General features: G+C 42.6%; 2 protein-coding genes across 5 annotated transcripts in view; one reads left to right on the plus strand and one right to left on the minus strand.

Annotated features, from left to right (window-relative positions):
* The first annotated feature begins 1,302 nt into the window (after nt 1-1,302).
* mybl1 (v-myb avian myeloblastosis viral oncogene homolog-like 1) lies at nt 1,303-13,092 on the plus strand. 3 transcript variants are annotated; one of them, XM_034571977.1, is made up of 16 exons: nt 1,303-1,726; nt 4,130-4,235; nt 4,479-4,550; nt 4,819-4,911; nt 5,656-5,876; nt 5,965-6,166; nt 6,280-6,354; nt 6,648-6,758; nt 7,593-7,832; nt 7,919-8,311; nt 8,435-8,574; nt 8,710-8,824; nt 8,969-9,085; nt 9,264-9,368; nt 9,679-9,870; nt 10,059-13,092. In XM_034571977.1, exons 1-16 carry the CDS (start codon nt 1,704-1,706, stop codon nt 10,182-10,184), a joined length of 2,331 nt encoding a protein of 776 aa, XP_034427868.1. In that variant the 5' UTR covers nt 1,303-1,703; the 3' UTR covers nt 10,185-13,092. The 3 variants fall into 3 exon arrangements, with proteins under 3 accessions (XP_034427868.1, XP_034427869.1, XP_034427870.1); XM_034571978.1 differs by having other exon boundaries at nt 7,937-8,311; XM_034571979.1 differs by lacking the exon at nt 6,648-6,758.
* Nucleotides 13,093-15,728: 2,636 nt separating this feature from the next.
* LOC117753717 (vexin-like) overlaps nt 15,729-16,296 on the minus strand; it is a 4,688-nt gene continuing 4,120 nt past the window's right edge. For both annotated transcript variants that reach the window (XM_034571989.1, XM_034571988.1), the window contains exon 5: nt 15,729-16,296. This exon is cut by the window's right edge and continues 855 nt beyond it. The gene's annotated coding sequence lies outside the window, so the exon portion shown is untranslated.

Genomic DNA, 16,296 nt, shown 5'->3' on the forward strand with positions numbered 1-16,296 from the left:
CATCTCCAGATATCAACCAAATCCTAAATTTACATGGAGACACAGCGAGAATATAAGGCCCATAAAAGTCATGATGTTATGATATTATATGATATAACAATTATAACTAAATTCAACTTATCATGCAATATAATTCATTCATGACTTAATTATAAATGGCCAGTGTGGAATAATATCTCAGAAATATAAACTACCTTAATTTTGACTGGTAGAAAATACACAAATATCCATCCTGGGGTATTGCACTAGTTTACTATGCTGATAATGCAGAGAAAAAGAATAATCACATCTGCTGTAATATATTAAAAGAAACAGTGAAACGTATTGAGATGTTCAGCTCAGTCAGAGATAAACTAAACACATTTTCAGTGGAGAATTTTAAATTGTTGGCTTTTCATGCATGGAGCCATTAAACCGTGGTCGTACAAGTTTTGCCCAGAGGGTGTCAGCAGAGTTCAGTTTAAAGTTGCAGCAGAATGAAATGTGGACATGCAGCAGGTTGAAAGCAGAAAATATTCTCCAGAGCTTTTGCTTGAAGATTAAAGCCTTAAACCTTCTCAGATATTATGCTGTTAATATCAGGAGGATTGCAACCATGCATTGTGAGGCACCACAATGAAACCACAGAAAATGCCTGCAAATAGTAAAAGTCATGTGCAAATTAAGAAAACAACTATAGCGATTTGTGACTTTTTGCAGCGTACGTGTCATCAAATTTATGAAGTTGTTTTCTTAATTTGCACGTGTTTTACTATTTGCATGCTTTTTCCTAATTTGCAGTGCGTTGAGCTCTCTCGGCCACCGTACACATAAGTCATAAAAACACTCATGCACTCCAATACAGATCTGCAGCCTTTGGTATAAATGCTATATTCTAGGTTCAGTAGAGCCACCTTCTTGTCTGGATTTGTGTCATTTGATATAAAACAAAATAAAAGTTTTATCAGATTAGATTGCAATGCATTTATGTCACTTGAAATTGGTGAAACCAGGGGGCTGGGAACCCCTGAACCCCCCTCAAGGGCCCCTGAACGCCCCTGAAAGCCCCCTGCACCCCCTCGCAATGAAAAGCCCCATTCTGCTGCAGAAGGTGACAGCAGAGTCCTCCAACCTGCCGCCCGCCTCCTCAGAGATCCGACCAATCACACCGAACCTCCTCCGACCTCTGGCCAATCACACGCGAGCACCCGCCTCATTTCCGACCAATCACTTTCGAGTGTTGACTCCTCTATTCACAGCCCCCGTTTCTGACCAATCGGGGGCGAGGCCGCCTGCGCAGAGGGCTGGGCGCGAGAATCGGCGGGATGGACAAACATCGTGAGGCGAGCGGAGGAGAGAAGTGACAGAGGATCAGTCCGAGGAGAGAGGAGGCAGCAGCGGCCGCTTTCCACCGTATCAGCTCCACATGCGACTTTAGTTCACCATAAGAAACAAGAGGCAGAACACACACAGCGACGCTTCCCTCTGGAAACATGTTACCGACGAAGAGCCGGGCTTTTACCCAGGGAGCGTAGCGTTATGGACCGGGTACAGCAGTGACTTAGCCCCGCTAGCTAGCCGAGTAATGCTAGCTGGATACCACCGAGCCCCAAGAGGAAACCAGCGATGACTGACAGCGACTCGTGCGGATACACGCGTGTTAATGTGAGCGCCGCCACACACAGGTTCGTCTCTGAGAAGGTCCAGTCCTCCCGCAGGCGGCCATGGACAACGTGAAGACACGCAGGTGGGTGTCTTCTGCTGGTGTTTTGTCGTCCGGTGCGGTGGCCATCTGTTTGTCACAGCCTCAATGCAAATAACGGTGTCAGTGCAGAGAGGATATTCACCATGTTTGCGATTTAGTCTGACAGTGAACGTGTTCTGCACGTGCACCTGCACAGTTCTACTACATATCAATATGTAGTAATGGATGATTAACAGTGTGCATTCTCCAGCAGCCTGGACATAAGCATGGGTAGTGTAAAAGTTATGGCTTATAAATCCTGCAAAGTGTTCAAATCATGGGTTTGCATGGTTGTTGTTTCTTTAATGTTGTTCCACACATACTACAGGTTAATAGACTAATGTGTTTATTTATGCACGGGAGGCGCGCAGCCCATTGTCAAACAGCAGTTGTGCAGCAGCAGCAGCATCTTTGAAAACACGTCCCTTGAAGGTGACAGGTCTGTTAGATAGTAAGGCTCAGATGCTGTCTTGTCCAGATCAGAAGAAAAGCACAGATAAAGAGTTGCAGTAAAATGTGTGCTGTGCTCTCTTGGAAAACGTGGTTTCTGCCACAAGGTAAATAAAGCCGGTGGAGAAAAGAAGTAGGCTGAATACAGTTCTCAAAGCCCTTCTGTGCTTTTCAGGAATGCCCCCTGACAGAAAGTACCTAAGAAAACAAACAAAACCGTTTGTGATTAGATTTGATGTCTTATATTGGGCTGTTGAATTATACTGACCAAGACAGACAGAATATTGATTGTGCACAATACTGCAATCAAGTGTTGTCAATTGTAATAATTATGGATATTAAAAGCATTTAATTTGTGATAAAGTACAGTTAATTTAATGATTGGGCGATCATCATATTAAGTGGAAACTATTTTGATAATTGTTCCATCTGTAACATTTACTTGTTCCACTGACTTTTATTGTCAAGAATTGAAGAAGTTTTGGAGCCAAACAAACTTTTTGAGAGTTAAACGTAGGTTGAAGGAAATTATGGTGAACCTGGTTTAATATTGTCTGACATTTAGAAATGAAAGAGAACAATTTATTTTTAAAAATGGATCAATCATAAATGTAAATAACTTTTGGTTGAAGCTTTTTTATGATGATCATCATCCAGCTTGTTTATGTTTCATCCCCAACACATACTTCTCCTTGTGTTCACATCTGGACATATAATGGATGGGTGGCTCCTTTCTTTCTCTTTCACCACTTTTGAAAACACTTTAATTTTTATTATCTGGCTATATCAAAGTTAAGCGGGTAAATAACGTTTTAAATCAAATGTGGAGATGTTATATAAGTCTCTGTTTTTTGAAACTTTTTGAACGACTGGACCGTTAGAGCTCTGCCATTCCCCTGACCACACCCCTCCCCCATCTAAATGACGCACACTGGCACACCTCTGGAGGTGAAAGAGCCTGTTGATCGCCCCTTTCGCTCAGCCCCTCTACGTCCCTCCTTCCTGTTCAGAGCACAGTCCAGACTCATTTCCCCACTTTTCTTTGCTCTAGTGAGGGAATCAGGCCACACCAAAACTCAATTGCCATGTTCGGGCTTCCCTGCAGGGCTGATGGAAAACCTCAGGAGAGCAGTGTTTTCCCCTTGTGTGTGTGTGTGTGTGTATGTGTGATTTCTGAGGTTTGCTGTATGGTAACAGCTCTTGGCAACAGCAAACTTAATTTCTCCTCTATTTATTAAAGTCTGCTCCACTGCCACAAAGAAAGTGTTGCCCAGCAGCAACTTTTATGGGAACACAGACGTCCAGTGTTACCTGCCAACTTCTTATGTCAGGAGAGAGGAATTTTGTGTTCATTTAGTTATACGCGAATACATGTCTTTCTCTCTTACTCTGAAAGGGTTGCGGCGAAGCAGAATTGTACTAATACACTGTTATCATTTTACTATTAATATGTTGCTCGAGTCACTTTCAGCCTCTCTAGAAAGGCTGATTGCCATTGCCAAATTAAATGCATACGGTGTGCAGTGATGTTCTTCTTTCTCTCATACAAGCTTGTCGAATCAAATTGCTGGTGCTTATATTGCTCACAGTTATTAGTTCTTCAGTAGCCACATCTTTCATTCACCTGCATTACAGGAAATAACAAGCCAACCAATTTAAAATGACAAAATAATTAGAAAAATGTACTTAAAGCTGAGTCTCTGGCTTACCCTAACACTCTTCTATACACTGAGAGCATGTTCAGTGACAACATATACTTTAGGTAGCTTTATACATACTGTGTGCATTTGCACAAGCATTGATTTTATTGTCTAACCTTGCAACATTTCCAAACCTCTATGGATTCATGCAATTTTCATGCAATTCAATATTCATATCAATATTCCTTCCTAGAGTTATTGACCTTATAAAGAAATGCTGGCTCTGTTAATGAAATCTTTTCTTTCTCCTGTGTAGTTTTAGCAATGATGAGGATGAAGAGGTGATCTCCACAGACACCGAATGCAAAGAGAAGAGCAAAGATAAAAAGACACTGTGCAAAGTGAAGTGGTCCCGAGATGAGGTAAGTTTATCAGGGAGTTTTGTAGGTTATTTTCATATGTGAAATGGAGACAGCATGAGATTTGTAATTTATCTTATTACTAATAAAAATGTGTTTTGTGCTGTACATTACATGGGAACCTTAATTATCAATGCTTGTTTGTTATTACATAATACTACAATGTAGAAAGTTCCTAAGGATGGATACTAAAGTGCCTTCACTCTGTTGTTTTTTCCCCCCCCAACTTTCATCCTTCCTCTCAAGGATGAAAAGCTGAAAAAACTGGTTGAGCAGCATGGAGCTGAGTCCTGGAAATTAATAGCCAACTTTTTTCAAGTAAGTAAAGTGTAATATGTCTGCATTGTGAAAGAGTAGTATCTCATTGGTTTATTGGCAATACTAGTCCATCCCTCCCCAAACAGTTAATAACAACCAAAACCATTTACTAATACTATTATTTATATATTTCCTTAATAGGATGTTTTTCACAGTGGAGTTAAGTCATGAGTGCAGTTACTGACAGATTTATTTCCAGCTGTCAGGAGTAAATATAACTGAAGTCGTGGTGTAATGAGGTGTTGTGTTTTGTGTGTCTCTGTCACAGGGGAGGACAGATGGCCAATGTCAGCACCGCTGGCAGAAGGTGCTCAACCCAGAGCTGGTGAAAGGACCCTGGACAAAAGAGGAGGATCAAAAGGTAAGAGGAGCTGGGAGTTCCTGCTGTGGACAGAAAGAGGGATGACTACAAATGTAAACGATAGGTGAGACAGAAGGAAGATGTGGGGAGTGTCAGGAGCTTAGTCTAAGTGAAAGAACAAGTTCCACAATGCAATGTATCTTCAACCTTTAGAACAACACAGGCTGTGCACATGCACAAATGTACGTCCCGCCAAAAACATACTTTTCTTTTTTCTTTTTTGAAAAGTAAATCCATGACTATGTCATCCCTAATAAAACACAGACTTTCCATGTCACTAGTTTGGAGCCGAGCCCTTCTTTGTACAGTGGGAAACTCAAATGTCTTTCCCGGCTCTAAGATGAGCAATGCATTCCTTAAATGGCTCACTATTCTCTAAGAATGTCGGGAATGCTCCTCTGAAATCTTGGCATCATAACAGAAACACAGAGCTATCAGTAATGGCTGGAGCTGCCAACAGTGACATCAGCTGCAAAAGAAACAGCCAAACAAGCTCTGCTGCTGCAGTCAAAGCTTTCTGAACGCTGGAGCTGCTGTTGGCTATTAGAAAAGTAGAAAGATCTGATTTTCCTTTTTTTCCCAAGCTTGTTGAATGAATCCAAGTAAAATTTGACTCCATCCTTTCATACAGTAAAAGATGACAGAGACAACTAACAGAATAGAATAGTGTATGGATTCTTATTTTTCTGATTTACAAATCAAAATTGTCTGTCAAATATTTCTCATTCAATTATGTTTTTATAGGTTATTGACCTGGTACACAAATATGGTCCCAAGCGTTGGTCAGTGATCGCAAAGCACCTCCAGGGGAGGATTGGAAAGCAGTGTCGTGAACGGTGGCACAATCACCTCAACCCAGAGGTGAAGAAGTCTTCATGGACTCAGGAAGAGGACCGAATCATTTATGATGCCCATAAACGTCTTGGCAACCGCTGGGCAGAGATCTCCAAGCTTCTTCCTGGACGGTAATATAACGCTGCTCGTTCATTGCTTACTGTATCTCTATAACGGAGGAGGTGATTTGCTACATAAGCCAGATCTTCTACCCAACAGGACAGACAACTCCATCAAGAACCACTGGAACTCCACCATGAGGAGGAAGGTGGAGCACGAGGGCTACCTGCAAGATCACAGCAAGACTCTGTCCTCCTCTCACAGTGGAGGGAAGAGACGCCACCACAGGCTGTGTCCCCCAACTCCAGCAGAGCCTCAGAGCTGTGATCACAGTCCCCTGTCGATACCAGGACCCAACCAGGTCCACTCTCACTTTCCTCTTCATACTGTATGGTGTTTGAATCATTTATGTTTGTCCTCAGTGGGTTTTACTTGTGTTTTACTTGTGTGGTTGTGTGATTCTGTGTGTTTAAGATGGGGGTTTATACGTGTGATCCTCACAGTGGACACATGATGGATAGTCTTCCTGAAAATTCAGGCTTCATTCAGGTGAGTGTTTGAGTATTTCCTCTGCATGCTGGTGGGGAGAACTTGTCACATTCTTTATTTTCTGGACTGTCTCTAGATATCCTTGTGATTGCTAACTCTGGACTCCAAGTCAAATACTTGGATGTCCTGTTATTTTCATCTAACATTCAATAACTGACAAAAAGGGGATTGATCTCAAATCCTCCCTTAAAATATTTTATGTGTAAATCTGTTGGGTTTTTGTCTGCTTTTCTTAACACCTTCCTTTCCTCCTGTCCTCTTGACCTCCCCTCTCTGACGTTTGTTTATTCCAGCCATCGTGCCTGGACGACCCTGACAGAGAGCAAAGAATTAAGGAGCTTGAGCTGCTGCTTATGTCAGCAGAGAGTGAAGTCCAGCGACAAGTGCAGTGCAGAGGTCCATGTGTAAGAACACACTCCCAATGTGTGTTAGCGTACTTAGTCAGCATAGCCCGCCTGTGTCTGTAGCTTACATACACTGTAAAAAGGGCCATTAACATGAAATATCCCATTTAACTGAGTCTTAAAATTCAATTAAGGTGAGACAAAGACAAAAAATAACATCTGGTTCAAAAACGTTGTTATGTTATTTTTTAAGCTTTTATCAGAATTGATTTAAAAAGAAAAAAAATTACAGTAACACTCGATTCTAGAAAATTCACAGTTCTCATCTCCACAATTGACTTTACCTTGCTTTATGGTCAATACGATTTTAAGACTCTCGCTTTAATTGACTCTGTGATGGACTTTTTGCAGTGTATAGTTGTGAAAACAGGAATGGCGCACATGTATGCGTGCCTGATGTGCTGTAGTGTTGCTATAGTAACTACCTTCCCCATCTTGCTACTCATTCAGACTGGCCTGAAGCTGTGCTTGGACGCCACCTACACCCCTTATTACCATTGTTCCCTCCACCAACCCGCTCCCTCATCTCCCCCGGTCCCCATGCCCACACACAGCCAGCAGTTTGGATTTGGCCCAAACACTCTGTCCCTCCTGTTCCTGTTCTGTTCCTGTTCTGTCCCCTCTGACATTTCATTCACTACCTCATTCTTCACAGTCTGTGATTTCATATTGTGAGATTTAGTGGTCAAGATTTGTTGGTGTTTTCCACACTTTCTTTACATCTAGATCATTTCACAATGAAATCATATTAGTTTTCCACAACAAATCATCCACCAAACGTCCGGTGCAGCCAAAGATCCAACACCTGTGTTCTCTCCCTCCCTCCTCCCTCAGAGCTTGGAGCAGTACTCCATCTGGTCAGACAGTTTGTCCGATGACACGTTGACCACAAGTGGCAGCAGCTTGGAGGAGCAGGCAGAGAGAAAACCCTGGAGGGACACTGACATTCCCCAGGCTCCTACAGCACAGCTTCCAATCTCTCCCAGTAAGTTCCTGGCATTGGAGGCCAGCACCGTGCTCTCCACCCTGCAGACCATACCGGAGTTTGCAGAAACCATGGAGCTCATTGACTCCGTAAGTAACAGGAGGAGCAGAGCACCAATGTATCGCAAAATGAACGTGTTGAAAATACTCTTGAATGTATTAAAGATCTACTGTAGATGTGTTTTGCTCTGCAGGACCCTGGTGCGTGGAGTGACGTGACCAGTTTTGACCTTTCAGACACAGCGACACCGCCCAGGCACAATCTGGCCGGCTACACCACCCTCCTGCAAGAGAGGACCATGGATAATTCAATGGATTACACTCTCAACACGCCCACTGCCATATCAGGCCGAGACAAGAACAGTGCTTCCTTTGGTCTTGGGAGTGTCACTTCTCTGACTCCCATCAACTCGTCCAAACCTTCCCAAGCATCCACAGGGAGGAGGAGGAGGAGAGAGAGGGGAGAACCATCTCCTTTATGCGACAGGACCTGCTCGTCTTTCTTGGAAAATAACTCAAATTCTCCAAAGAAAACGCCAACAAAGTCACTGCCATTTACCCCATCACGAGTAAATGAAATATGTTATTTTTTCCTCTTCACACACACACAAAAATCCCCACCTCAGCTGACTGCTTTGTGTTTGTGGTTGTATTGGTCATGTGACTGACCCGCCTTGTGTGGTTGTTCCCAGTTCTGCAACATATCAGGGGCGGAACATCTGAGTCTGGATAACCCTGCCCTCACCTCAACTCCTGTGTGCGGCCAAAGGTGTCTCCTGTACACGCCGCTCCACAAAGAAACCACACCGAAGCACCAGAAGGAGAACGATGGGTAAATAACAGCAAAACATAAAATCCAGAGGCTTGCTCTGCTTAGTGGGAAATTTCTACAATCATATTTTAATCTTGATTTTATCAGATTGTAAGGAGAGTAACCAATGTGGAATATTCTCTCTCAACTCTCTAGTTCGCGGACACCCAAATTCTGTAAAACCATAATGATTCCAACCCCAAGGACACCGACTCCTTTCAAGAATGCTTTGGCTGCTCAAGAGAAAATGCACGGGCCCCTAAAGATGGAGGTAAGGCGTCCAATGTGGCTGCTTGCCTGTATTTATAATAACTTACTTATATACATATACAAATGTATATATATACATACAACAATTCCATACAGTACACTTCCAGTTCGTGGTTATATTTATGTGTCTGTTTGTGTTTTTCAGCCGCAGCCTTTAGCATTTCTAGAAGAGGACATTCGAGAAGTTCTGAAGCAGGAGACCGGAGCAGACATCTTTAACAGAGCAGACAACCAGCCAGACTACAGAGCATGGAAACATAACGTATGTGTAGGATGCACATTGTCTCTCAGTACTTCATGACTAATCTGCTTTTAACAAACACTTGCAGATACACACATATTTGAATATTTTCCAAGTTAAACGTAGCTCTAAAATACAATTCTAGTCCTTCCCTGATGGAATAAGATTTATTGCTTGTATCTTGCTCCTTTATTTTCAGATGGATGGCCCAGCTAGAAAAGTGCGTAAGTCCCTTGTGCTAGACCCTTGGGGTAAAGACGGCCTCAACACCCAACTCTTCCAGGAGCAGCGCAACAACACAGAAGTAAGTCACTTCAAGAACACTGGTATAGATCCTGTACCTAGATGAGAAAACTAATGTGAAAACTTTTGCTGGGGTGATGTGCCTCCAATGGTGCCATTGCGCCGCCTGTACGGTCGTCAGCCAGGAGCCACCCTTTCACTTCTTTAATCCTGGAACATTTCGAGGTGGTGGAGTCTTTTTGCCACCATCTGCAATCAGACCTAGGAATTTCAAAATACAACACATTTTAATTGAATTAAGGGTCATCAATCAGTTTGTTAATTTACTTCTTTGTTATAAGATTCACCATTCATGAAATGTCATATTGCAGAAGCCGGAGGAAAGTCTTCTGACGAGCTCCTCGCTGGTCACCTCGACCCCTGAGCAAGAGGAGTGCAGTCGCCCTTTGACGTCTGCACGAGAGGAGCCGTCACTCGTTCCTGTGCATCCCCATCGCTTTACGAGCCTGCGGGTGAAGAAGCTCTCCGCCTCCCACAAAGCACCAAAACACGCAGCTGTTCAGGTAATACCCAAGTCAGTTGCTTGCAAGCTGTGCACAAAAGCAACACATTTGCAGGTCATTTACAGTAAAGCAGTGGTGGAGTCTGCTAATTTGATACGTTACAGACAAAAGGATGTGAACTATTTAAAAAAGGAGGGTGTCATTCTAACAAGTATGTAACGTGTAACTCCTGGTTACTTTCTCCGCAGGTGAGTGAGTGGGAAGCAGTGGTTTATGGGAAGACAGAGGACCAGCTGATTATGACGGAACAGGCCCGTCAGTACCTGAGCCCTTACCCGTCGTCTGGCTCTACCTCAAGGGCCCTTGTGCTTTAAAGCCGTCTCCTCACCGCGCAGGCAACACTACCACACCCATCCCAACATCGAAAACCTCCACTGAATCCTGTAAGAGACAATCCAGTGAAGACAAATGATTTTAGTTTTTATTTTGATACAGAAATGCACTGCCAACGACGTCCACACAAAGGCATGGCTGCCTATTAACACACATTTCTACGTCACTGCCCGAGTAGTTTGTTGTTTACAGCTTGGACTTGTACTCTCTTTTGAAAAACACAACCTGGCTACATGAGCAATTTTGTACAGATATGAAAAAAAGGCTAGATTTTTTCCTGCACTAGTTAGAAATGTTGAAACAACCTGCACATACAGTAGGCTGTAGAAATAGTGTTTATTACTAGCAGTGGCTGCTTCTGAGTTTTATATTGTTAATATATTGTTTAAATAACCAGCAAGACATTTTATAACGTATTGCTACTCATTGTGTATCAACTTGTTTCGCTAAGCTGCCCCGTACATGCAACATCTGTAGCTTTTTATACATGTAGCTGACGCCCATGTATCTTTCAAATCCCACCGTGGGTTTTGAACATAGACACTTACAGTACAGAATATAATATTAAGCATCGCAAGCATTTAAAACTAGAATGGCGATCAGTAGAGCGCATCAACCGTGTCCCTTATCGAACCACATTTGAATTCATTGGATCTGCTCCAAATTGCACACGCTCATAAATATCAGACCCTAAACAAGCCCGTTTTTTTTCATCAAGGTCTTCTGAGTAATCATGGAAAATGTTGAAAAACGCCCAAATCTTGCTATGTTAAAGAAAGTGACAAAAATGTCCTGGTTTCTCACCAAAATTGATTGAGTTCTTCACTGACTTTTACCGCATCCCTCCACCAAGTTTTGTGGTAATTAGTTTAATAGTTTTTCGCATTATCTTGCATACAAACAGACAAGTGGATGGGTGTGAAAACACATGACATTCGAAGGGACAGCAGTGTTATTGCTGAATCACGGTGATGTGAAGTCGGTGGGGATGGAAATAGAAAGCTGTCAGTATTGCACTACTGAGTCGATTTTGCTGCTGAGAAAGGAGCAGTGTTTTTAAGGGCTAACTGGATAGCACTTGTGATGGTATCTTCTTCCTCTTTTTTCTTTAAACAACACATTTCCTTTCCAAGGCCATAGTGTCCGTCGAGACATCGGTTGAATGTATTTCATTGCAATGTACATGTGTAAGAACCTCAAGAATGGAAGGGTACCTTTTTATGTTTATTTCTGTTTGTTTTATTTATTATCTGACAGCTCTAAAGCTTAGATATTAATATAAATCGGATACCATGAGTTTTTTTTAAAAAGAAGTTTAACTTTGCTGACAAAACAGCCTCAAAAGTAAAAGAAAACCCCTCACATGCTCTAAAAGCTGTTCTGAAGAATAATAACTGTTTCTTTGGTCAGTCGTCACTGACTAGTTTTCATATCTTTAGTGTTCTACAGGCATTGGGTGGAGAAGGATCTACTTTTTATGTGAAGGCTGTAGGTTTTATTTATTTAATGTTTACTAATTTATTTATTTCTTTAAAACAAATCATTTAAGAGAAATTATTGAAGAATTTTATTGTCTTTTTAAAAAATAATCAGGATTGGGCTACCGTTCGGTTCCATGACTCCAAGTTAGACAAACGTGCACTGCCACTAATTTAAGTTGAATTTCTTTTTTTTTCCTGGACAGGCGAGATCTAGCAAATAATAATAATCAGTGTCTAGTTGACTCTTTTAACATATAGAGAGGTCATATTCCTTCTAGTTACTCAAACGTGCTCTTTGCTATAAGGTAGCAGGACTCCATCTCTGACCTCTAATCATAGACAAATTGCACTTTTTACTCATTTAATTTGAAATGCTTGTTTGTTCATTCTGATGATGTAGCTCTTATCCTTTTTATTTGTGTGTTTGAGTATGCGTGAGTGTGGTAGATGGATGTCTCCTGAGTTTGTTATGCTGACATTAAGCTCAAGCTGCTTGATTTTAACATATTCTTTTCTCCTGTTCTGCTGCAGAAATGTGTAAATACACTACGTATAATCCTTCCATGAAACATGTTAAGACAAGATGTCTGTGCAAAAAAATCACAGCTAACACCGAACATCCTGTTTCAACAAAATCTGAATTGATCACTGCTAAAGCAAGCATGTCAACAACCTTGTATCCTGCTGAAACGCCCCTTGATATATTATATATATATATATATATATATATATATATATATATATATATATATATAAATATATTAATGATAATTTCCTTTTGAGGAAACACTGTGCTTCCACGTTCCATAAAGGAAACTTTTTTTAATCTGGTTAAGTAACACAAGAGCTATAAATGGTCTTTGTATTGTCTGCATTAATGGAACCAGTATTAGTTATAATCTGGATTATCCTGCGTTAAGCGTTGGAGTGAGAATAAGAAGGGAATCTTGTCAGGGAGATCAAGTGGAAAAGATCCGGAGTAAATGGTACACAACTCTAAAACAGAAAGTAGAGTAACATCCACAGACGACATTTGTGTTAAAATTTTTGTGTGTGTCTAATCTGTATATATCTGTTCTGTTGCTTTGACTTGTTTTTGTGCATTCCATATTGTTAAGTTCAAGTTAACATGTTTGTACGTTAACAAAACTTGGCCACGTAACATCATAGGTTTTGAGGGAAGTACATAGACAGGATGGTAGCATCGGTCGTATACTACTGTAGTTATGCATGAGCGATACACAAGATGCCAGACTCTGCTTTTAAATACAGAATCACAGACTCACAACTATGTTTTGTAGCATTTCCAGTTGAAATCATAACCAAGTCACCATAGAAATCCTGCCAACTGTCTTTGTAACCGTGTACTTAATTTGAAAAAAATAAAATAAATGCATTCGTTGCTTGACTTCTGTGGTATATTGAATTTCCTGTCCTCCATGTGTCCAGACAGTACACACCTCCACCGAAGCCCAGCAGTCCCCTTATGTAACTACATTTAGGTTAACTCGCTTCAAATTGCACTAACTCATGTATATCAGCCGCCTAAACATGCCTACATTTTAATAAAAACAAATTAAATTCATAAAAACATCCACAAATCTCACAATGCTGAAGAAATGAGATAAACGATTCCTAAATCTGCCTCCTGACGTGAATCCGCACCAAAATGTAATGGTTTCTTTCCAGACCCATACCGCATCCTTGATGATAATCTGTTCAGCAGTTTTTGCATAATCCTGCTAACTAACAGACGACAACATAACCTCCTTGGCGGAGATAATAATTAGGTTATGTTACATGGTGTTTCCCATGTAATAAAGTATTCTGCCGGTTCTTTATTTTCCTGACATGCTCACAGCAGGAATAACGACCTCTTGACTTCTTGCCAAAATGTAATTTCTCAGGAAAAGAAAATCCAGTACTTTTAATTGTGTTCAGTCACTTTTCTCCAGGTGGATCCGACTCAGGCAGGTGAACTGGTGAAGCCTGCGTCTGACATCTGATAGAGTGGTTTGAGCCCACTCCCCCTGTCATGCGTGCATGTATATGTTGGGATGCTGTCAACTTGGCCTGGGGTCCGGGGACACGAGTCCCCTCCATCAGAACAAGAGGCCTCTCCACAGGGTCAGCTGCTGGCCCTAAAGGGGCCCACTCACCCATGACTTAATGCCCCTGGGCTCCTTTTGTCCTCGGGGCTGTTGGTTTTTACGGGCCCATTCGCTCAATTGCCCCCCAAACGGAGGGAGGCAGAGAACGTGAAGACTTGCCTTACGCAGAAGGAGCAGCAGCAGCGCACACGCACACAAACAATGTGCACATGAACACACGGCCGCCGCATGCACGCCGTGTCCACTTAATCAATCGGCCCTCCCTTCCCTCTCATTCTTGTACAAGAGGGTCTTTTGTTCTTGGGTGACCCGCACTAAGCTGAAAGATGTCAGGGACCTTTTGCCTCTTAATTGGTTATTGGCAGCAGCCTTTCCACCTTATGCTTCATGGATGGATTTAAGGACATCAATCATCACGTTCTAGTGACTTGTTGACGTGTAGACAGGTACCTGTTGTGCACAGACTTGGATTTACAAATCTGCTACTGTGGGAATCATTTAAAGTACAACATATTCCATCTTTTTAATTTGAATATAATGTAAAAACTTGACATCCTGTCCTCAAATATCTCCTGTCATCGTGTTAATGGACATCATGTTTGTTTATATTTGTGCTTACCTCGTCCACCGAGGACGTGAAACACTCGGCAGAACCAAATCTATCTCCTCTGCCTTCTTCCTCTGAGCACTTACACATAAGCAAACGCACAAACTCTCTCTCTAACACACACACACACACACACACTGTTTGCCTTTGTGTACGCTAGACAGCAGATGGCAGCCCATTATAAGGCTGACAGAACAGTCATCTGGCAGGCACCCTGTTACCCCTCCTCCCCCGCTCCTTCACCCCCCAGTCCCCCAGAAGACAACCCGGCACAGAACAGAACAGCAGGGATAGGACACTTTTAGGCGGGAGAGTTCCACAGACCTGGGATTGTGTGTGTGTGTGTGTGTGTGTGTGTGTAAAAAAATTGGACCCTGGCCTTTCCGCCCCCATATAGGTCACTGTTTCCACTTGGGTGTGTGAGCGCGGTGTGAGGTGAAGTCAGGCTCCCGTTTGACTGAGGTCTCGCCGTGTTTCAGAGCAAAAGTATGAGGTCTAATCTGAATTTGAATAAATCACTGTCAGGCGCAGATAAGCGAGTTCTAATCCCCATGTGAAATGAGCAGCCAGCAGCTATCAGATCACAGATCCGTTCTCTTTTCGCTCACCTCTGATTGGTGCACATCTCGTACATTAGATTTCATTGAGGAAAACTCGTCTGGTTTGTGCGAGGTCTTCTCAGATTGTGTCGTCCTGAGATAAGATGCAACAGTAACATTCTCTCTATTCTTCGCCTCATGAATCTCAGTTTGCTCCAGGGACCCGTGGAGCTGTCTTTTTTTGTGTTGGTAACATTTACACCCTTCCCTGCCTCCAAACACTGGCCCCAGAGTGACTGCCTCCTACAGCCTCTCTTACAAAGGATTATATCAAACAGTGGGGGAGGAGGAAGGAGGAGGAGGAAGGAGGAGTGTGTTTCCCTGCAGAGGTCAAGGCCAAGGTGAGGATTAGGCTCTGTGTTTGTGTCCTCTGCGGGGATGTAATCTACAGCCTACCCTATAGAGACAGTACGACGTGGGGGGGTGGGGGGGGGACATGCTGGGAGGCACCGCAGAAGAAGAAGAAGAAGAAGAAGAAGAAGAAGATGACGAAGACGACTACCCTGACTTCTGAGAGCTGCCTTGGTGTTGCTGGGGCAACCGGCACAATCCGTCAGCGAGGCTTTCAGCGGGCCTCAATTACACTTCCTCTCGCTTGAGAGAGCTCGCTCTCTGCTAAATAGGAGGGAGGCCCCGAGTGTTCAAAAAGGAAAATGAGCAGGAGTTGAGGTATGAGGTAATATACTGAGGCATTTTCCACTGGAATAAAAAGATGTGAGCCAGGGAAGGGTTCGCTGGTTTAATCACTGTAATAATAATATTAAGCAGCATTTTACACATACATATACACAGATTCACATGAGGAGATGAAGGGAAGAAACAAAAATGGTGAAACAGACAATTGCATCCCTTATGACATCATTGATTTTCACTAAGGTGTTATGTTACTTCCCTTCATCACACTTAATACTGCAGTGCCCGTTCGAAACCTGCCTGCTTGTTTGGCCTGTGGTGATGCAGGTTGCAGCTTTTCTTTCTGAATCCGTATAAGTGACCTGCAGGAACTGAGCAAGTTAAAAACACTCTGCAGGACTCAGTCTGCAGGACTCACTCTGCAGGACTCACTCTGCAGGACTCACTCTGCAGGACTCACTCTGCAGAACCCTGAAGCCACCGCTGCTGCACAAAGCGCTGTTCACCTGTTTATTGAAAGTTTGGTGAAGCTCGACTCACGCAGAACCCCGATCTGGAGAATCAGTTGTCCTTGTCATTGTCATGAACAAGCGCTGGTTGCCCGTTTATTTTAAATTTGAGTAATATTGAATGTTCGACGAATAACATTCAATATTACACAA

The sequence above is a fragment of the Hippoglossus hippoglossus genome, chromosome 20, assembly GCF_009819705.1.
Source record: "Hippoglossus hippoglossus isolate fHipHip1 chromosome 20, fHipHip1.pri, whole genome shotgun sequence".
NCBI lineage: Eukaryota > Metazoa > Chordata > Actinopteri > Pleuronectiformes > Pleuronectidae > Hippoglossus > Hippoglossus hippoglossus.